General features: G+C 34.5%; 2 protein-coding genes across 11 annotated transcripts in view; both read left to right on the forward strand.

The window, feature by feature from the left end:
* rg (A kinase anchor protein rugose) overlaps positions 1–24658 on the forward strand; it is a 389200-nt gene that overhangs the window by 156328 nt on the left and 208214 nt on the right. The window lies entirely within an intron of this gene.
* Positions 1585–23617, forward strand: LOC108760560 (uncharacterized). Its single transcript, XM_018506597.1, has 2 exons — positions 1585–2425; positions 23513–23617. Exons 1-2 carry the CDS (start codon positions 2222–2224, stop codon positions 23555–23557), a joined length of 249 nt encoding a protein of 82 aa, XP_018362099.1. The 5' UTR covers positions 1585–2221; the 3' UTR covers positions 23558–23617.

Consider the following 24658-nt stretch of genomic DNA (forward strand, 5'->3'; position numbering starts at 1 on the left):
CTCTGCTTTTAGCCACGAAGCAGAATATCCGCGAGCAGAAATGCAACGTCGTTGACGTTAAAATCGACGCAGCCGACATTCAGACCATTACCTTCAGACGTCTAAAGTCTATTTAACGGCTTCATGATCGGCTTTACGACGTGAAGCTTTTTGTGTGAAGGAAGTAGTAGAATAGAAACTGAGAGATTCAGAGAAAAAAGACTTTACTGTTCTAAACAAGAGATCCTTTACTCCTCGGAAGATCGGTGTTACGTTTTTTACAAGACTCCTCGAGACGCTCAAAAACTTACGGAAATTGAGCGGAGAAATGGATACGTTCTTGATTATCGGCATCTGCTTCTTCTGCTATGAGATGTGCGATTTAATCAGACGGTATACCGCCCCGCAGGCGATAGAAACGCATTGCCCGGCGGAAACCGCCACCAAGAAGACGCTACCCCCGCAGAAGATATATTCGATTTCTCGCAAGATTCAGGGATCCCGTGCCTGTTGCCCGCAATAGATCGTCGCGCGTTTGATTCCGGTGCGGATATATAATTCCATCTAAAGCCGTCTAACATCTGTTAGTGTGGGAAAGCGAGCCGCTTTGTGTGGGCTACGGCGAAGGATCTTCGCTGAACCTCAAGCGGATATAGAACTGCGCCGGGCCAAGTCGGAGCAAATGGATGGCCATGCGAGATGGATTTACAGTTCCGCGCAGTGATAACAGACGCCCGTCTCGGAGATTCATGATGTTTACGGAGGTTCGAGGTAGCGACGCGATCGATAATGATTTGTCAGCTGTTACGCCACCTGGAACGCAGACCAACGAATCGATCAGTTCTTAGATGACGAGTTCGTAGACGTGGTACGACCAAGAACGGCAATTCGCGATTAGTGTCGGTGAACGTGTCGCTTCATTCATAAATGTTTTGAACAAGATAATGCGCAAGATTGTGAATCGATAGACACGATGGATAGGATCTGTCGGACGGTTTTGCCCAAAACAAAATGGTTTGCTGACGAGACTTGTTAGAGTTATTACCAATATTTTTTTATTCAATATTCGCGTATTTATGCGATTCGGTAGCGACAATGCGCGTTCACTCGATTTGTCCGCGGATGTGTAAAACCGATAATGGCAAATTTCACTTCAGCGATACTAGTCGCTGCAGTGTGTGCGATGCTGTTGACGCAAAACATAAAAAGCAAGAGATAGATTGTCGTTAGGCGCGTTTGAGAGACCCGGTAAGTGATATCGATTGAGACGTCACGGTGGATAGCTCGCTACGAAAGTGAGGGAAAAGCAAACTCGCTTGACGAACTCTTCAGTACGTGCCTGTGAATGCAAACTTTAGTGTTGGACGCCGAACGCCGTCGATGCACCAAACCGCGTCATATAAACAAGAAGTGAAGTTTCTTTTGTGTACATCAGTTAAACGCGGTCGTGAATAGTGATGCATTATTCCTTCGAATATAGCACGCATCGTGTTGGTACGTTCAAAGGGAGACGAAGAGGAGTAGTAAAATCGTTTATACGTCGTGATTGTATATGTTCACTGCCCGTAACTCAAACTTAACGCCCGCGGTCGTATCGAAAAGTTTCTGTAGGAAGTAACTTCATGGTTGGTGCAACGTCAAAATGTTTTGACGCAAAAATCCTTTGTTGAGATCAGAAGAGAAGAGGGAAGGATTGATATAACTCAAAGTGTGTTAACAAGGAAAATTAGACTGCAGCGCTGTTATATTTTGCAGTTACCTGCAAAGGTCCAATTTACCTTTAACAAAAGCGCGTTAGATAAATAAAATAAATAAAATATGCTCACATCTGCGTTGTCAGTGAAATTTCTTTCCGGAACAGAAGTGGTACTCGCACTGTTTTTTAGTTACACGTTTAATAAAAAAGATTTAACAGTATCAAGTAAAAGCATCGTAAATTAAATTGCTGCGATGTGTTTTCTAATGCCATATAATGTGATTCACGATGCATGCATCAAAACATTTTCCAACCGATTGTGAGTGTGTTTCTGATCAACCAAAGTGGGATTTCTCGTGCCTGAAGATTTAGTACGAGGGCACAAGGCAAGATTCGTTCATCAACGACGAAGAAGGGGAGGGCCATGACAAATGTTCGATACCAGCTACAAAGTTCGGTGTCCCAACGCTACGACGCTCTTATGACCCCTTTTTGGCCGATAGCCCAAGAGAGATCGAAACGAGAAATTATCGAAAATTAGAAGAGATGGACTCGCTGGAGCGTCTAATGAGTTCCCGTTCTCACCATCCGGCTCTCACGGCAGCCACGCGATCGCAGAATGCCTTTGTACAGGCTAATCTCTGTTCCGTGATAGGCCGCAAAGGGCGACACCTCAACGGAACTTTCTGTTTAACTGGGGATACGATGGAAGGCATCATACAGTGTCTGGTCTTCCTCAAAGCTTTTTCGGTAAGAAATTCGTATCCGTATTTTCTTTATGCTCATGTGTTCGCTCGTATTGCTCGTATTTATTGAATTATTGATTTGACCTTCTAATAAGATATCGAGAGAGAGAGAGAGAGAGAGAGAGAGAGAGAAAAGAAAAGAAATCTTCCTTCTCCAGATGCTTTGCTACTTTTGTGATTTATATATCAAAATCTTATAGGCCTTAGAAGAGAATAACACATTATATGATATATCTATAAAACATACATACATATATATATATATATATACACATAGGAAGAATATAATGTGTTAAAATATGTTCATGAAATTTAGGATAATGTTAATAAAATTATATACGCGATATACTGATTGTCTTTTAACTATCACGGGGTAAAGTAAGAATGAATGACTATCCGTTTAAAATGGCTAACGCGTAAAAAGACGTTTCTTACGCTGATGCCAACGACAATGAGTTATTCCAGCAGTTAATTCCCGTATGTTATCTCGTTAGACACGTTTAAAGAACATGATTCATTTGTCGCACGCCGAGAGAATTTAGATATCTTTATCAGGTGTCGACAGTGTTAACTAGTAATTAAGACTTTTTTTTGTTAATCTTCTTTTTTGCTTTAGGGATGCCTTTGTTTCGCGTTCGCGCTGCACTTAGAAGATTGCTTTCTTTTTGGTACAGTAAATTGAGGTGCACTTTGTAGTCCATTTCATTTTCCATATGCAACTGTAACAATGTGGTACGTATATGCATTGCGTTTGTACAAGTATGCCTGCGAGATATGTAAAAGCGGGAGAGTATTTCGAAAGTTCTTACGATGTGATTTGTTCTTCATTGCTAAAACGAGGAGACAATAAGTAGCTAATTACATTTAATAAAATATTATGGTAATTCACATTATGAAGTACCAAAGTAATTCAATAGATCGTTTTCCATAATTCAAGCGTTCAGTGCATTACCCGCGATTCATTATTATATCGACCAAGCTGTTACCATATTTTATCCGCGAGACATACCTACAATTCCAGATCAATTTAATTACATTTCGGAAATTTCCATACTCACACAATGTCATAAATACACATATATATATCTCGAGTTTCAAAGCAGCGATTATTATATAGAGAACTATTTTAAGTTAAGTTATATACTGTGTAATGTACATACTATGTCATGTATATATTATGTAGCAACGCACTACACATTTATACACGTAATATTCTTTATGCGAGAGAAAAACATGCCTCCGAAAAAGCGAATAAACTTTTATCTAATTAATATATTTCTAAATAATAAAGTACTTTACATACCTGTATTTTCTCTTGTACAAGAAAAAAAAACAAATAAAAAAATATACTGAAGCTAAATTATCAATAAAATATGAATTTAATACCGATCAATTATCGTTACTATTATTAACCTTTACCGTACTAATATGGGTAACTAGTGACCGAGCGATTCCTGTTCGTGCAAGTTTCTTTGAGTCTTTCGGTAATTATAAATTATACTACATTTTATTATTTTCCAAACTAAAGAGAAAATATTTATTCTAGAAAGTTGAAAGTATGTTGGTGAATCTTTAGAGATTTTTTAAATTATTTTGAAGAGGTGAAAAAACGAAGAGATTTGAAGTGATCTTTGATGGTATGGATGAGGTACCAAATTGTAGATGGTACGGTAAGGGTTAATTATTGTTACTATTGTAAAACAGCTTTGAACGTACAAATAGAATTTGTATTAGTAATTACTATTAAGTAAAAAATAATTTTAAAAAATTCTATTTGCGTACTATCGTTAAAATTTATCAAGTAATATGTTTATCAAACAAAAAATTACAAAGTTGCACTGCAAAAAATAAAATGTTAATTTTAACTTAAAGACGTATAGTAGATTTTCTAAGACGTGCAAAAATGTTAAAATTAACATTATTGTGTTAACTTCAACACTTTTGTGTGTCTCAGAAAATCCACTAAACATCTTTAAGTTAAAATTAACATTTTATTTTTTACAATTTAAAATGTAGAAGCCAATGTATATTTTTCCTATTGTGAAGTAAATGTTTAGTTGTGTAGTAAGTCGTTTATTCCTTTATCAATAAGACTCTTTTTTTTTCACTTGTTTAAAAGAATACGTTACCTTAATGAAAAGAAATGTAGGTAGGAATAATAAACGAACTATAATATTACGCAGGTATTAAAAATTCTTACATCCAGAACTATAAACATATTTATTCTCTAATTAGAAGATAAACAGAACATGTGAAAAATTAATAAATAAGTCAGCATTTGTTAAAATGTTTGAAGTTAGCAGTTACGTGAAAATAAACTTGCTTTTTAAAAGATTAACATGCACTCTACGAGCAGCGTAAAATAAACTTGTCCATTTTATGCTGCTCGTAGAATACATGTTACTTTTTTGTGCGTTTGAATCGTTGATAGATGCTTCATAAAAAGTTTCGATCAGGTTGTCTATGTTACGCTCTACGTTGCTGATCGTTAATCGACGTTATGAATTTTTCAACGGATGTTATAAGTCAACGTTAGGATGAAGCAATTTCCATCAAATCGATCTCGATATCGCCTTTCTGCCACGTAAGATTTTTGCCTCAAAAGCAAGCCTCGGCAGCATTGAAAGACGAGCATGCACTTTCTTGAAGCAATAAAGCCTCGATGTTGTTTTCAAGTTGCGCATCGATACCTAGGGCAAAGAGCTTCAGAGTAACGTCTCAAGAGAAATTTAAACTCGGAATTGCGAAAGGAATTGAGCTTTCCTTTGACCAAACTCTCCGATGAATTGGCGCATGGCCGAGTGTATACAGAACGTTCTGCTTAGTATCGTCTCATCAATCTCAGCGTAATTTAATTTGTGAGTGTGTTCGTCCTCGTTAAAGCATAGAATTTGATCAATTGCAGAAATTAAATAATGAAAATAAATGTCAAATCATGAACTCATTAATGATTGGCATATATCGAATTATTCACATACATATCCAAATTGTATAATAAATATACTCGTTTTTCTTTGTTTTGAAAAAAATCGCAAGAGAAAACAAAAGTACACGGAGAGAATTTTTCCTTAGAGTTTATCCTGAAAATATGATAGTCGTGGAACAACATTTCCAAGAATTTTAATGTATAAATTTCTCTTATTCATTAATAAAACTACGAATGAAATATAAAATAAGTTTGATTAATTTTACTGAAGTGCATGGTAAAAATCTTTAAAATATTGTATTGTAGCACAACTACCATATTCTCGGGGTAAATTTTAAAACAAAATTCTCTCCGTGTAGTTTTCATTTTTGTACTTATTTATTACAATTATTACTTATTCATTCACACTTATTTATTCATGTCGTCACTTGTTTAATGCAACTGTTCAAAATGTTGGCTTCTTGCAGCAATGCACGTATTGTATCTTATATGGACAGCTCATGTTGCAGACAAACATTGATATCTGGTTAATGTAATAACTCACCGATCCAGCACTCTTCTGTCTGGAAATCGGCGCGCATATTCTCGCACTGCCTCTATAAAGCATTATCGTTAAAGTCGTACACAAAAGTAATAATATTCCGCTTTTTTGTGAAAATATTTTTGTTTGTTTACATTTCTGCCTTTCTCTTATAAATTTGTCGGTAATACTCATCAGAAACCATCGAGTGAATTACACCTGTTACAATTCTAACGTTGAATATGCTAATATGATTTTCGTGTATGCTTTCTGTGATGGTAACGCGGGAGGCGGTGCGAGAAAATATGCGCGCCGATTTCCAAACAAGAAAGTGCCGAATCGGCGAGTCATTACATTGAATTTTAATAAGCTACGACAGATCGGTTCATTTTTAATTCATTAAAATCCATTAAGAGCAAATTTGCAAGTAAAAAATAAGTACAAAATTACGTTTTATCTGTTTTTTGCGATTTTCTCCAAAACGAAGCAGAAACGAGTATATCTCTAAAGGATTTTTTTCTTAATTTATCAATTTCCTACGCGCTTCCGAAGTTTGGCAATTTAAATTTGGGACACCTTGCATGTATATAATATACATATATAGGTACATATATATATATATATATATATAAGTTGCATCGATTTTGCACATATATATTCGAAGAATATAATTTTTTATTTTGTAATTTGCGATCAGCAACGTAGAAAGTCGTTTGTTCCGCGCACTGAAACGAACAGATAATTTTGTAGCGCAGTTGCGGCAGATTAAGCCTGCATGAATACCTTCTACGCCGTACGGATCATTAATCAAACGCTTTTTGCGAGTCCATTCGACTGTTATACGCGGCTGCTGGTAGGTACGCGCGGATGCAGGCGTAAAAATTTACAACGCGCCGAAGATAGGTATCCCTTTTCTCGCCCATTCACCACAGCGTTGCTTACGGCAATATGGTGATAATTCATTTTTTTGCATGGGATTTGTCGCTCGTCAGGGAAATCTTTGGTATGCATCTTATACATATAATCCCCGTCATCGTTGTTATCGACATCGTCGATGACATGGTCGATGCAAAGGCCAAGTGGATGACATTCTTCGTTTCCGTCGCATGTCTAAGATGAAGGGTGAGACGAGGGTGAAGATAATATCTCTATGAGGGTGCCTATGAATTTTTATACGACCCGCCCGCGGCTAAGGGCTCACGAGAGGACGGAGAATTGCTGTGAACCCTTAAAAATAAGAACTTACCCGGCCGCGAAGATAAAAGTTATCGGGGGCATTGCACTGTAACGAGGAAGTCTCCATTCCATCCAACGAAAAGGGCTCGATCAAAGGGATGTTATCGAGAGGAAGGGACTTTCTTTATCCATTATCGCACAAGGAATCTTCTTGGTGATGCGAAGACCTTTGTTATAAGATTGTCTTCGGATATAATTTAAAATGATATAATTTTTGGACACCATGTATATAATTAAGATTAAAATATGGAAATATATATGATTATCATTATTAATTTTATTTCATTTCTTTTGCAAACTTTATATTTGGTTATACTAAACCTGTAGTGATTTTATTGAAGATCAATAATGCAAAATGAATTAAATTGCTTATATTTTGTTTTATTTGTTGTAAGTATATTACAATAAATATTTTAGTGTAAATATTAACATTTGAGTTTACATTTAAATTTAATTTACATTTAATTTTATATTATATCGATATAAGTATTACAGAATAAATCAAACATTTGTCTAAATTATTATTTATAATGAACGCAGTAATTATTATTTTATTTAGTAGATACGATTTGGATACAAGTAATAAATGCTTTATTTCATCCTTTTATCATAGTCATTCGCATTATTTATTATGATATTTTTCACGATGCTAAGCGTTACGATACGTAAGCGTATATGATTGGTAGCAGGAATATATTCTACAAACTGAAATATTTCGTTTATGTTTTGCAAACATTTTCACATATGCGAAATCGCTGTTTGCAGTACAGTTCTGAATCCTCACATTGTGACGTATCGTACGACGATAAGTCTTGGAAAGAAGTTACGAGACATAAGTTCTCGCCCTTCGGGAGGAATGTATATACATTGATCTAGAAGCTACACAATATTTGAGGGTTAAATATATGGACTTCAGATATTTCAATCTGCCCTTGAGTTATGAGATTTCACTTTTCCGAATTTCTATTAAGTTATGGTAGCGCTCTATATACATTATGTATGTAAAACTTATCACGCCTTTATCGTGATATATTTTATCTTTCATGAAATAGTAAAGATCACGAAAATTGTAACATATTAAATTATAATTTTCGAAATTTAACCATTTCATGGAAAATGAAATATAGCGATAATATTGATATATAATATCGATTACTTTTGCAATTATAAAGACGTTAATTTGCTTTTATTATCTCAAAGATATTAATTTTTACTTGTGATGCTTTTCTATCAACGCGACAGTATTATGTAATTTCTGCTACTTTATAAGTAAATGTATTATTATAACACATTTTTAGAGAAAATACACAACTTCGAAGATATACTGAACGATTTTGTTATCATGTACTCTTTCATGTTCAGAAATAAACGAATAATTGCTTCAGTTGTATCAATTAAGAAATTTCTATGTCTGTAATGTGATTCTAATTACATTACAGATTTATATTGCGCTATTCTACTTAAACTCCGAAAATATTTTCAGTGATGGGAAAATCCATTGGAAAATCGTCAAAGGGTGCCAGAGCGTTAAAACTTAAATCCAAAGCCTGTGTTTGCTCACGAAATAATCCATTGGTCTATTACCGAGCGTGAATGATATCCTCGTCGACGTGGAACCTCGTTTTTCCAGGAAATCGAATAACACTTTGAAAACTCTCGTTCTATCCATTCCGGATGTTCGATGGATATATCACGCGCTGTTTGGCGTTTATTTAGGAATTCAAACAATCCGCACATATCTACATACACATAAAATGTTATTCCGCTGAATGAGAAAAATTCATGTATCATCAGATACTGGGTGCGTATTTATACAACAAAAATTTAATAACGTGTAACAATAGCGGGATTAATTGTGCGAAGAATATCGGATGAAGTGCAGTGGAGAATATATAGCTTCATTGTGATACGGAAAGATATTTGTGTGGAGAAATTATCAATGTGAGTATGGAATCGAGAAAAATATTTAATGAAATAAATGAGTAATGTTGCTTATTACCACTTGAAAGAGCAATATGTAACATTGAAAAAGTTGCTGGGTTATATAATAGATCTATCTACATGAATTCTGACGTTTTACGAATCCAATCTAACAAAAGCGCATAGATATTGATTGATAGCAACACGTACGCTAACAGAGACATGATTATTAATTGTTTGATTCGATGATGGTATAATAGTATCCACGAGCTGTAATATTTCTACGTTATTAATTGTTTTTGCGAGATATGCAGATTTTTATATATAACTGAAATTCAGTCCATTTTTACCATATTGTATTCTCCTAGATATAAATTTATAGTTATGGGAAGTAAAATAAAAAAGAAAATTTTTCAAATATAAACCTTAAGAATTTATCTTATATGAAAAGAACGATTTTGCTGAAGTATTTAAAAATTTATAGCTAAATACAGAAAGTAATTGTAGTTGCAATTTCAAAATAATTATGCAAGACGCTATGTAATAAGTAGGGTATTATGGGCATACGGAAAAGATGGTCATAGGCCATAATTTCTCCAAATTGATAAATAGTGCATTTTTATAGTCATTCTTAAAGATAATCAATATTTACAGTAGTTCATATGAGTATACTGTTCAAAATAACAATATTATAAATATTATCTATAATATTGTTTCTCTCGACTATCTGCAAAGTTTTGCACGTGTCTGCTAAAAACTGTTATAATGTCTAATAAATTACAGTTAAGCTGTCATAATCAACATAACATTACATACAAAATAAAGGTACGTAAATTGCAATGTGACCTAATACTTTTATTTTCACTATTTATTTATAAATACTATGGCTATCTTTCTTAATGTCATGGCCATCTTTTCCCTAAAAATCAGATAAGATGGCCAATGCATACTTTGTAATATTTTGATAAAATTAAAGTTCTGTTAAGTATTTTGTCTTTAATTTCGACAGTATTTGTTACTTTAAGCTTCAGTGAAAGTAATATCCCAAATATTGTTAAAAAGTAACAAGAATAAATGTATGTTTTTTGCATTTTAAAACTATGGCCATCATACCCGAGTTTACCCTAATGCTGCAAAAATTTTTGGTGTCTTAGCAGCTTGGATGTCTTATATAATTATTATAATGTTTAAATAAAATGATTTTCAGACCTATTTAGCTAAATTTTTAGATATTTTAATAAAACCGTTCTTTTCATGTAAAATTCACAATTTCATGTAAAAATTTATACTTTAACGGAAGTCACGTATAGGGAGAATGCAGTTTTTGCAATATTAAAATATTGTCACGACAAAATTTTATTTCACTAGCAATATTTGTAATTTTTACATGAGGTGCGATCTGTTTTATCGTCAACGATCCAAACGAGCATACCGGACACGAGGATAAGTTTTATCGTCGCCTCGATGTCGGGCGTCGCACTTTATGCCAACTTTCAAGCAGACATGGACTTGGAATTTATAGCTACTCTGTAAAGACGGCTCTCACGACGATATTCCGCGTATTTCCAGAGGGAAAAATGTGGGGCAGTAAAGTACGTACTTTTCTCTCGAAAATAGTCATATTCGATTCATATTTTTGTTTCACAACTCTTACTTTAATAAAATAATCAGAGTAAAATGGATGAGTTCATTTCATGATATAAGACGCTATTGTAAGTTTTCTACGATATTTCTCAAAACTTGAAGAGGATACCTATGAGCGGATTACAACCCCAAGACTTTTCCATCATTTTCAAGATCCCGAAGTTGCAATACAATACCATCATATCCGTTCATATTTCATCCTGTCCTTGTCTTAATATGAGCTCAGTAAGATGGATTTTATCTCACGAAAAGAATTAATAGCGTAGACGTATCGCCGCGATACTTTTATATTTTATTACGAATCGGACGATTAATATTTATGTCTGTTAGCGTATACTGTTGCTGTCAGTCACAATATCTTCACGTTTTTGCTAGATCGTATTTGTGAAATATCGGATTTTGGGAAAACGACGGAAACGCAGGTATCACAGATTGTGACACATCGTCGACATTTTGTAGTAGATCGTGTTGCTGTTTTTGCCGGGCAAACCCGAACGTTCCAGGTTTCATTTGGCAGTTGTGTAAACACCAATTCGCTGCCAATAAACCTTGTTCTTCCTATATATGAGTACGCGAACACTTAAGTATTCAAAATCGTTTCAAATTCTACAACGTGTCATCAATATCCGCCATCTGTTACCGCGCAGCGCTCGCTTGTCATCTCGTGATAAATTATCGCCTTTAAGATCCTACTAAAATCTCAATTAATATTCGACCGTACGTAATGTCATTTTAATACGATTAAACTGCTTCGTGATATCTTCGTCATATTTTTCAACTAAAAATAATTCAAATAAAAAAAATCGCTTTTATTTTAATTAGAAAAAATAAAAAATAAAAAATGTTCTAAAAAGATAAAAATACAAATCGACCGATTAACAATCTAAAATTTTCTTTACTAATTAATATCACATTTATCATACAATATAAAATATGCAAATATAAAAATGAATTTAGTATCATTGGTTAAGCTCTATAATTAATTCTTGCGAAGCTTATATAATAAAAACATTGTTTTTGTAACGAAATGTATTGAATTATAAACGTCGGTAAATCAAAAGAAGTGGTGGTCAATATATCTCTTTTTATCTTTGCCTTAGGAATTGATGTTGAAAATTATTCGTAACCTGTCTAGCGTTATTTTCGTTCATCGTGCATATTAGCAAAACGTAATGGGATTCTTTTTTCCAACAGACCGTTTCTCTCGTCGAAATATTCCGTTATATACGTACATGCTTTTGCGCCCGGTATTTTACATACACGCACCATCTGTTCGGAGATTTTCCGTCCCATCCACCGTGCACGAAATACGGAGCCAAACAAACCGCGAAAACCGCCGCGTTATTAACCTTCGGATTATCAACTGCAATACCGATGTATTAAACAGAAGAATTTTTTTTTTATCGTCAGTCTCGAGGAAAAGGTATATTACGTACTATGGAATTTCATAATATGGTCTCGTAGTTCGTACCATGGTGAAATATAGCCGATGGCAATTTTTTTCATTGAAACAGCTTTCATACACGTGGAAGGAATATCGAGCGACAGTTTCAATTATCTCGAATTGAAGGCTGCCGCTTGCGTCATGTTATTTTATGTTTCACAAATGACACGGGGATTTGACACTTTAGCGAGAATAGCTCGTCGACGTTATGCGCTGGAGCGAAATTATGCGCCCCATTATCTTTCATCCCGTATTATATATTCCCGCGCCGCGCACTGCAGCTGCGATTATTACGAGCAGTGTTCAATTATCGATAAAGAGAGGAGGTCAGAATGTTTCGGGCAAAAATCTTGCGTCATCAACATGGTGCGTTATATCAGCGTTGCGGAAAGTTCGTCGATATACCGTTCCGCCTACAGGGATTTGTATACATGATCGAACTTAATTACGCGATATGCGTGAATTACTCGCCACCGTGCGCCATGAGGGCATAAATATTCACTGCAGCCCTTGAGTTATTAATATTGGGTAAAATTAATTATTGCTTTGTTTCTGATAAAAAATTATCTACTAATATATTTAGCTATATATACCGAGTCAGCGTAGTACGCTCGGGGCAACGCTAATATTTGCGACGCGTTAATGGGACCGCGAATTTGTTGTTTCAAATCCGTCGTTGTTCAACCACCACCGACTGAAAACGTGTAGAATTTAACTCGTAATATTACCCAAATATCTATACAGGTATGTACATTTCTGACATCATACGAACTACGCATATTGTTGCAATTATTTACGCTTGATGTTTACTTTGTAAGCTGCTCGAAATAAACATTTCAACGAGATTGCTACTTCTTATTGCCATGACAAATTTATGTGATGAAAAAAACAATTTTGCTGACATATGAAAAAATTTAGCTAAATACAGATCTGAAAATAATTTTGTTGGACCATCAAAATAATTATGTAGGAAACTCGAGCATGAGTTGCAAAAAATTTTAATATTCTACCAACCAGCTTGACCGTCCTACATAATCATTTTGATAATCCAACAAAATTATTTTCAGATCTTTGCTTACACTGTTAAATTCATAATGTCGAATATACTCAATTTGATTTATTTTTAATCATTTCTATAAGTCGCGTCACTGCTTAATATATCGTTAATTTAACTAAAAAAAATAATAGAGTTAAATAATTTAATTCAAGAAAAGGTATTAAATTTGAATCAAATTTAGTTTATTATTTATTAAGTGCAGAAAGTTGTTTACTTTTGAAACTAACTGCAGAAATGGATTGATTTAAATTTTGACACACTTGGAAGTTAAGAATATATAACAAAATATTATTTTTAACATAAACTATAGGGATTGGAGTTATCATTGCTTCTTTGATATCTAACAGTGTAGCTATATTTTTAGATACTTCAGCAAAACCGTTCTTTCTGTATGCGATCGTTACATCACGTTGTTATGCATTTTATAACGTATTGTATACCCTGCGATTGTAGAAAACTGACAGCGCTTTTACGCGGGATGCGCGCCATCAGATGCGGCATGCACGGTATTTCGTATTATCGTAGCGTGAAAGCATTTTGATTTTAGTAATATCACCAATATCAACGTATAATCGCACTTTGCATATATTACGACATATGCAAGTGGACGATAACCACAGGCTGTTATTATTTGTAAAATACACACGACGGTGAATGTATACGTGACACGAGGTCTGATATCATTGTACACTGGTTCGCGCTTATCCCAGTGTTGTTGTACCTGCTATCAATTTTCGACATATCCTCTAGTGATGCACATTCATTTTCACCTATCTTTATAGTTATCAAAAATTATTCGAATTTGGGTACTCGGTAAAATTAAAACAATGTAATACATCAGAATGAAATATTAATAAATATTAATTAAACTTATCAATTCGATATAATCACCGATGACAGTGACAGATGATAAATAAGTGCGCACTTTATCATTCGTATGGAAAGGATCCCGAACTAATCATGGTTATGTTTCGATACATACACTACTAATATTAACAATCTGTAGTATACACATAACATGAACAATAAATTTTTAAGAATAAATAAATGTCCGTGTAAATGATATATATAAATAAACATATGATAAAGAACGCCAATTATAATCGGTCAAAGTTAGATGTTACGAATACAATATATATATATTCTTAATTTAAATTTAATTATCTCAGATGTGACTGTGCGCCGAAGCGTTTGAACATTAAACACATTCAATCTGAGACGTTAATAATATAAATATGATAAGGCGTCGAAACATTCGGACATTCGTATATATGAAATAATCCCCCCTAAATTGATTCGAAAATAAATATTACCTCAGCACAGGATAAAGCTGAGGTAATATTTTTCGTAATAAGTTCTTTACCGAATCAATATTATAGGGAGGATTATTTCATATAGTATAAGAATGTTCGCGAATGTTTCGGCGCCTTATCATATTTATATTATTAGCATCTCAGATCGAATGTGTTTAATGTCCGAACGTTTCGACGCACAGTCACATCTGAGATAATAAAATTTAAATATTAAGAATATACATATATTGTATTCACAACATCTAACTTTGACCGATTATTGGCGTTCTCGATAATAAATTTTCAGTTCTGACAGTATATATGAGAATTCGGCCTGTATGGGAAAAATGCCTTTAATCAAATTGGCTAAAACTGTGAGAGATATTTTATAGGTTACGAGATGCTGTTTAAAATCGCCAAAGACACAATCATAAAAGATAAAATTTTCAGCCACTTTAACTGAAGTCACTTTTTCCATATAATTAGTATATAGAGTCTTTTAAGAAACTTCTTTTGATTCACGTACATATCATTTATCGTAATCGAGGCATGACGTCGTTCAGAGATTCATCTCCCGGTTACATGACCGAGATAGAACAATGCAGCCTCGATCGCCAACAGAGACGCTGATGGGGAAGATTAAGCAATCTCAGGTGCATGACATTGATAGAGCTTACATAGCACTTGTCACCTTGAGATACCGCGGACTGCGCGCGTGGCGACCTGGCGATGTCGGCCTGAATAGGAGTCAATAGAAGGGTGATCGGTCTCGATGGAAAGGGAAGGGAGGTTGACAAGATACATCAATGCTTTGGCAAGGAATGTTATATCAGGAGTGGCAGTATGAATAGCAATGCTGTTATTATTAATGGAGCACGTCTAATGTCTCTTTTAACTTTCTCGCTGTAACCGCATACTTACGCGTCACCGGAGAACCTTGTCTGACACTGATAATAAATGGAAAAGCGAATCGTTTCATGTCCGGGAATAAAATATCTGTTTTTTCCAACCGATTGAACAGTTCAGAATTGCTTCTCACCTTTCTAATTTTTCAATAATAATAATTAATTTAAATAATCATAAAAATAAATTAAAAAAAATTGATTGCGCAGTAATTTTCAGTCAAAGTACATCTTCGCAATAAATAGAATAAAATAAAAATCTCACGTTTTATTAGTTACGTTGATTTATTCCTGACAATAATATTGCACAAAAAACGCTTCAGCTGATATAATAGCAGCATGCTCGTATATATGTAACATAGAACTTTAAGAAATTTTATTCGTGCAATTTGTATAGCACGTATACATAAACACTTATATTCCTCTCTCGTTATAAACAACGCGTATCTTCTTACCACTAAGTATTATCTTTTCGTACTTTTTATGTATACCGCATTTGCAAACGAAGGAGGAAACAAACGTGTGACGATATAATGACGAACTTCTCGAGTCTTGAATCAAGGTGCAAAAATCTTGCACGTATCCATATTTGCATCGAAACGTTCAATATGGCTGTAGATATGAATCATATAAAATATCGCTCTCGCTGCCAACTCTCCCGGCCGCGCCGGCTTAATCACCGACGTTCCACTCCGTCGATTCGATGCGATTACGTTTTCATCGAATCTTCAAAATCGGAGCAGCCGCTTTGGTTAAGCCATCGATCTCGGTTCATCGGATTACGCATTCGTCAGGGAATCGTCAGACCCCACTCTCTTTTCGTTGGAAAAAGAATAGTTGTCTACAATCTAATACCCTTTTCGCTGCAAAAAGATCGCGAGAGAGAAGAGAAGAGAAGAAGATGACAATAAACTGTTCAAACAAAATCTGAAAAATTAAAATTTAAAGAATAACACTTATAACGGTATATGCATATATAGAGTTATTTGTTAAAATTGTTATTATTAATCTATCTGTTTACACCGAGATGTTTTGAACAGATTTATTCGTGATTAATATATTCTATTATAATTTTATTAATAACGTGCAAATAATGAGTATTATTACATATATTATCATAATATGCTATAAAAATTTTTAATTTCTTTTATCTAAATTTGTGATAATAAATTTACGTAACGTTGACTCATATAGGAAGAAAATATTGAAAATTCGCTTTCGAAATCTGATGCTGGATTTTCCTCTAAACATACAGAAGTTCACATTTAATATTCTTTAAAACTTAAAAATCACAGAAACATCACAGATTATTATGCACTATCAAAGGCGAGTTTTAAAAAACTCGAAAAATATATAACTTTGAATAAAATATATTTTATTTACGTGCTAATATGTCGAATATACTTTTTGTTGCAAGATTTGGAGAGTCATTCTTTCAATTTACAATTTTATTAAACTTGTTTAGCGTAATAAGTTTTTATAGATCAAACAAAAAACCATGCATGTCATAAGCATGTCCGCTAACCGTGAAGGCTTGTAATGAGTTTGCTATATGGACATGACAATGATAATCCGATAATGCATGTCACGCTTTCTGTTTGAGAGAACGATGTTCTAACATGGGATGAATGTCAAAAGCAATTCTTATGTTGATTGATGTGAAATTCACATCACACCAAGGCACATCATTAATGATACATATGCATGGTTGAAAATTATTTTACAGTATAATGTATTAATTGTAATCAGATATATGAAATTTCATAGTATTCAAAGAGGAATATATTGTATTTATAGAATAAATATTATATGTACGTTCCTTTATACATAATATCTCTCTCTTTTCAATATAATACTATTTTTAATAATACTTTTAATGTATATATAATGAAAAATGATAACACGTTATATACTTTATAATCCAAAAATAGAGGGATATAGTATCTGTCACTTCAAACCCCTTCTATTGTTTTATATTTGAGAACATATGAGCAATATCAACCCTATATTCAACGTGCAGTATATTAAATCCTTCGCGATTGCGTTCTTTTGAATTTCAGCAAAAATCGCGATATATATTTTCTATAGAAACGTGAATTTAAATTAAATTTTGATCACATCTCACTGCAAATAAAAGCAATCGACTGTATCCACACTAACCAAGTTATTTTTCGTGAGTTCTGCATGATTTGATAAAAATTGTATTCGATAAGAACATATATTGTATTGCATATTTTCTAATATAAAATAGATATTTTACATTATTATATAATATTTTATGTTTCTATAATATATATTATATATAATATCTAAAATATTTATTTAGTTTATTATTTATACCTATGTTATTACTTGTAAAACCATGAACAATATTTACAATATATCTATCACAATTCTGATTTCTAGTATTAATATTGTGCTACATTTCGTCACTCCTATATTACAGTATCAATTATATCTCGATATTAAGTGCATACACTAAGTAGTTTCACGTCGCATTCAGACATGGCCTTATGCCAACAACATCTCGTACACGTCCAAAAGAGATAAATAATAAGCTTCGTGAGTATGATTGGTGTGCACCAACAAGACACTGAACATTTCGAGACACGGTTTTGCAAGTGGCAAAGACCGAATCATGCCAACTAGGGAATCTATTAAGATCTACGACGTAAAACGCACTTCTCAAACTCGACAGAGATAATAAATTTGTAAACAAATATAAATACATATATATATATATATATATATATTGACTCCTTATGTAAATTCAGTTTTGCAAATATTCTCGTCTTCCTTTGACGATGTACAGAAAACTTTTCGATAAACATCATTTGCTTACGAGCAAAACACTCGTACAAACTCGGAGATGATCGATCGCGGACCGAGAATTCGTGAGAGCACTCAGACCCGGAACATGTGAAGATGGTAAGCTTTGATCTAGTCGTTTGTTTTGAAATCCTTGAACTCGTTCATACTTTGTAGGTATTCCGATAGAATTCATTCTTCAATATGGTTGTTCTTTTCGGATTATTTTACATATACGTGTATTTTATATTTCAAGCTATCGTCGCATCGCTCATGCCGCCTAAAAATTCACAGTAGCATCGTACAACAGAGCTCGTTAATTAAAGATGTCGCTTCCATCGCGCTAAAATAATGTCACGTAGAGTGCTGTCGCTGGAATGGAGATCAATCCTCCTATCAGGTTATATACACGTAAAAATGGATCAGCGGTTTAACAAAGGAATGGGATTGAATTACGCGTCGTCTTTTTGACCATTCTAGCGATTGTGATTACTCATGGCTTTTCCATCACGTGAGTTAATAAAGGAAATCCTCTTTCGTTGTCAAATCAATCAACTATTGATTAACGAAGTTACTAGAAGTCTGGAAAAATCTGTGATAATCGTCCTTATAAATGAAGAAGGATCTCGTGTTTTTATCCATCACAATGATCAAGATTAAAAATTTAGCATCGGGTCAGATTAGAAACACATGTACCATGGAATCAATTGTCAACCCCAATTCCCCGATGGCGAACTTACTACTGTGCAACTCCGTTACATGTAATGACCGAATAGTACGATTCCGGGCACATCGAACTGAATCGAACCTCTTGGATCGCTGTTAGTAAGAGGTGTCTAATTGCTCGACCATCGTGTACAACGCAAATGCAATTAAATTCTGACTACGAGTTATGTCGGTCATTTTAACCGTTTTCCCGCAAAAGCACACCTTACCTAAGGTAAAAACACAAAATGATGAATATTTTTTCCGTTTGAAGATATCACGAATGCATAACGAGAGAGATACCGAAATATATCGTTAACGCGCTAGAATCTTATTATACGGTCAGTTTGTACACACCAACGAAGCTCATTCATATTTCACGAAAGTTGCATCCTATTTGAATATTGTATGGGTAGATTTCCGCGGGAGCTATATTGCTCACGGCGGAAATAATGGCAAATTGTAATTTTCAGTGAGCCAATCCATGATACAGCGTCCCGTTACAATTTGAATTCCAATCTCGTCGTTCACAGCGATCGCTTTATCGGGATAATTAGACTCGTTCAATTATTGAATGAATGCATTTGTACGACAATGCCCACATTAACGGCAGCTTCATTATACATACGACTACATATATTTGACGAAAATTATGTTTCACAATATGAAGAAAACATTTATCGAAAATCTTTACGAAAAAGTGCGGTGCGTCCACAGAAAGAACAGTCCTGCTAAATGCTCAAAATATGTAGTTACTAGAAAGTCAAAACTTTTTACAACATTGATCATTATGCTTAAGTTTCCATTATTTTGATGGTCAACAAAATTATTTTCAGATCTATATCTATCTAAATTTTTAGACTTTAGCAAACTCGTACTTTCGATGCCGATACTTGTGTATACGTATTACTATCAGTTAGCACGATTTAGTGACCATTTAGGATCGATCGACGACAAATTGCGGAGGTATTCTAGCTACGAAATCAATTGTCAGCCGCAATTTCCTGCTAAAAGCGTTGTTAGATTAAGATCCAAATGATTCACGCGGAATCGCAGTTTATATATTGGGATCGTCCGATTGATTCTGAGGCCTTTTTAATTGTTCAATTCTCAATTTCAATTATACCTACACGGAAAAAAATTTTATTGAAATATTAAAAAATTTAATTAAATATTAATCTGAAAATAATGTTGTTAAACCATCAAAATAATTATATATGGCACTCACATATGAGCATCCTATAAAAAGTTTTAACATTCTAGTAATTAGTTTAAATCCTACATAATTATTTTGATATATTTGGTAGTCTAACAAAATTATTTTTAGATCTGTATTTAAAGTTAAATTTTGTAACATTTCAGCAAAATCATTCTTCTCGTATATCTTTTAACCACGGCAGACTGAACCTCCCAATAATCACTGAAGGTATATAGGTATAATCTCGCTCACATGTACAATACATAAAATTTATGTATCGATAGCAGTCTAGAGTCAAAAAGTTATGCATCACAAAATATAAAAAAATCGATTTCATTATTATCAGAAAAGTGAGCACATTGAAATCGCGTTGAACGTTCTTCGGATAATGTAAATGAAGAAATGATTGATACTAATTGATTAATAATAGTGACTAATTGTTTTAATTAATAATTAGTGACTTAATTGTCAATACTATCGTTGTATGAATCTGTTTAATGACTTTTAACATCGATCCTTCCAAATCGGGACCTACCGTGGGAAAAGACAGATTAACGTTATGACCGGATATAAGTCGTGACATCGGAAACCGTTAAAAATTGAAACCAGGCGCCAGACGATGTGGCAATAAATCGTGGGATTTAACGTCGAAGATACCGTACCGCAATGGATTCTTCGTTGCATATAAATCTAGTATGGTGTCTTTGCGGTAAACCCCCACGGTGCATTTCGCTGCAGCCATCGATTTGATCGTCCATCGTAAGGGTGGTATGTCTCGAGCACAATGCGAAGATTCGCTCGAGACGACTCACCGTTCCTTCGACTCATCCCGAAAGTCGATCCGCGCGTTGGCTGTACCATAAATCGTCGTCCGCGATAAGTTCTTCTCGAACGCCTCCGTTCTATGGGAGATCTGGATTCTTTCCGAAAACATTCTACCGACGTTAATGTCTTTCATCCATCACACCGAACTATACGATATAATGGTCACGGAATGTCGGAATCGCTCTATTGTTTTAATTGCAAAACCGAAATTATTCGAATTACGCAAATTTATTAACATATCATTAAAAACAAAATGGAAGGATCTCTTAATGATTTATAAATCGCTCGTTAGTTAAGTTTCTAAATATTCTCATTATATACAATTACATTACAACAATTATATAACATACATTGAATAATTATAGAAATCTTAATGAGAAATAGCATTTTCAAAAACAAGAGAAACTGTTATAATTATATCGCGTGGAAGAAATGTTATTACTAATTAAAATCTAATTTTATATAAAATATATTTTCATCTCAGTTTCCACATTTCGAAATCATAACTTTCAATCGTAATTAGATCGAGATAGAATTTCTGGCAGACTTCAATTTTAATCCGTCCCCAAAACTACCGGGTAGTTAAATTAAGTTAAACATCCGTTTTCATACCCTCGTCACAGAAAGACTGGTTCACTTTCTGTGATAAGCGATCGATTAATTAGGAATCTTGTTCCGCCACGGTGGCGCAACGATGGCATTACGGTATGTAATGGCGGCTCTATACCGCGTAGCAAATAGTAATCTGTTATCAACTGTCCATACGAGACCTAAAATCTTCCGGAAGCGACCAAACCGATTTTCTGGAACACCGCGTGTGTCTCAAGATAATCCGTGACTAATGAATTCTCTTGTCGCTTAATCGCCTTCCACACCAATCACAAGGAACAGACGGCGTTCGTTACTGGAGGGCATAATTGCGGACAAATTTAGTAGATATGTTAGACCAAGACCGTAGCCGACTCACTCAGGAGATAGAAAACAAAGTGTAGGACCTATCTTTTTCATTACAGAAAGAAGTGAGAGACGGAATTTCCCGAGAAATGAATTTTTTAATTGAAATTTAATACACACTTTGAGTACATAATCTGATTATTATTATAGCAGAATAGCAATTTCCTCGTTTTACGTACAGGTCTGTTCTGTAAATTTAATGTTTTGTAACTTTAATGAATTTGTAAGAACTAATCTTTGCCACATCAAATTTCAAATTTTTCCTTCATCCATTTATTTAAAAATTTTTAGTCTCTGATATGTGAAATGTAAAGTTCGTTCTTGAATGTTTCTTTGGTCTTACTACCACCATTGTTTTAAGCATACTTAAGCGTATAAGAACAAAATTGGGCTTAGCATTTGCAATTGGCGTTCTAGTTTGCGTCCGTAATTCCATCTTGCATACTAAAATCCAATTTACGTCGTTGTAAAGGATATGTAAAAAAACCTGTAAAGGCTATTTGGCTTTAATTTCGTTAGTACAGCAGTACAGAGACCTTTAATGAGTGCGACGATATTATTTTATGCTACAACCGGTGAGCTTTGTAACAACGACAGTTGGCCTCTATTTTTACCGTTTTACTCGGTATTGTCGTAAAAATCTAAGATGAACCAATTTGCATAGCTTATTTCCTCAGATTATGCGACGGGGGACATTGTTTCACGCCATCGTTCAGAGGAATAAAAGTCGGGTTCCACCGCGCTGCATAATTCGCTCGTAAAGATAGGAAGAAAACGGTGCTTTCGAATGCTTCATAATGGCAGTTCCAAAGTGGTGCTTGCAGCACACCGTTGTGTATTCATCAAATCGCGACACTTTTACGCGTTCTATATATATTTCCTGTAAAATATCCAATCTCCTTGATTTCCTCCCTCCCTTTCTATTGTACAACGCGGTCGTAGAATTAAATTAAAAGGCTTTATAATAATAGTGCATACTTTTCTATATGTAAATTATTAACTGCAACATTAACAGTATCTCATCAAAAATACCAAGCATTTACTTTAAATTCGTAAATAATTCTGCTGTTACAAATTTTCGCGGAAAAACATGACGTTTGTTTTTCATACGAAATCTTATTACGCAAATAGTAAATTTTACACGTACCAGAGTTGGCGTTTGTGTAAAAAATTCTATGCAATGCAATGTTCGCTTCTCGTTAGTTTGATATTTCCGGTTGGCTTGTAATCATTTGTAATGTCAGGCAGATCTAATTTGCAGAAAGATGCCATTTGTCATGATGCGAAAACGAATTTTAAATGACTGCCATGTAAAGTATAAGCAGCGTAGTGATGTTGACGTTCGTTATAAAAAATTCCATAAAAATTTCAATTTCCGCCAGCACGACACGAATGAATTGTAATCACTCGCGATATCAAACGCTCGCGTTGTTTGCGTGGCGAAAAATGAAAAATTATTCGAATTTTGTCACGTGTAAAATTTACATATCTAGTATCGTTGGACGATCCATGTAATTTTCAGCCTTTGTGAAGATTTCTTTTGAACGATCGCAGTAATAATTTTACGATATCGAACGTACGTAATTCGCGGTGTTATTTGCGGCGCATGAAAAGCTGTAAACTCGTACACCTTCTGAATATTGTGATTTCTATGTTTCAGGTACGTATAATCGAGTCAAAATGGAATGCCGTTCCTCGGATATGACGTACGTGCCGCGAAACGTGAGTGTGGTCAGTGTGGTCAGACGGTGCCGGAGCGTTGTAACGAAAGCTCTCAGCTAATACTTTGTAAACAAAAGTAGAATGCAAATAAATCGTTTACCATACTACTTCTCTTGCTCTATGTCTCTCTCTCTTTCTCTTTCTGTACGTCTCTTTTTTTTCTGTTCTCATTGTGCGCTTTTCTACAAGCCGCTACGTCATTATACGCAGATTGGATTTCCGCGCACGGTAATGGGGATTATTCGGATTACTTGCGCATACCGAAGCTCGCAATGTTATTTGCCTAATTAATACCCAAATCGCAATGCTTGCCACGCGGTGGTGGTCGCGTGCTTCGATCATGGTAGAGATCATTGAGTTACATTGATTTTATCGACATCATATTGTGAGAAAATCAAATAATTATGTTAATCTTGGACGAACGTTTTGCATTGCTGCTTCGGTTTACTGCGCCGTATACCTGTAATATTTGTATCGCTACGCCAATAATCACATTCAATAAATATTTAGCCGCTTCGCTCGTCTGTCGCTTTCAAGAAAATTGGCTTAGGTTTTGCTTATTTAAATATTAACGAAGAAGGGACAAAATCTTGAAGCTTCTCATTTTATTCTCCTCAGCAGCTCTTATTAAGCTCTCATTATGATTTTATTATACAAATAATGAATTCGAAAGCGATTTCAATTTTGTATGACATATACAGCTATTTTAAAGCTTGCATAATATTTAATCACGTTGTTTTAAATCTTTATTTGAGTATCTAATGCTTGAGGTAACATTTTAGAAAATTTCAAATCGCCAGAGAATCGCCTTGAATCGACGCGTTGAATCGAGACAAATCAATTTATCGGACGTTTATCTACTATTCCGTCAGTGTGACAAACGCCCAATTTCAACGTCTTGAGCTCATCCATTTCAGCGGCATTTGCATGGACAATCTTCCGCGCGTGCGCATACATACACATACGCTCGCAAATGTGCATTTATGTTAGTGTACTTTATCAACTAACTACATCGTCTCTTAACTAGCATGGTCGCGGGGGAATTAGGACGCGAACCGACAACGACGACGAGGGTTTCCCGTAT

Source organism: Trachymyrmex cornetzi, unplaced genomic scaffold, assembly GCF_001594075.2.
Source record: "Trachymyrmex cornetzi isolate Tcor2-1 unplaced genomic scaffold, Tcor1.1 scaffold227, whole genome shotgun sequence".
NCBI lineage: Eukaryota > Metazoa > Arthropoda > Insecta > Hymenoptera > Formicidae > Trachymyrmex > Trachymyrmex cornetzi.

Excerpts from the sequence above, each read along its gene's own strand:
- LOC108760560 (XM_018506597.1), top strand. The coding sequence starts at position 2,222 with ATGGACTCGCTGGAGCGTCTAATGAGTTCCCGTTCTCACCATCCGGCT. Across the intron at positions 2,426-23,512 it reads TCTTCCTCAAAGCTTTTTCG|GTACGTATAATCGAGTCAAA; the intron begins GTAAGAAATTCG and ends TCTATGTTTCAG.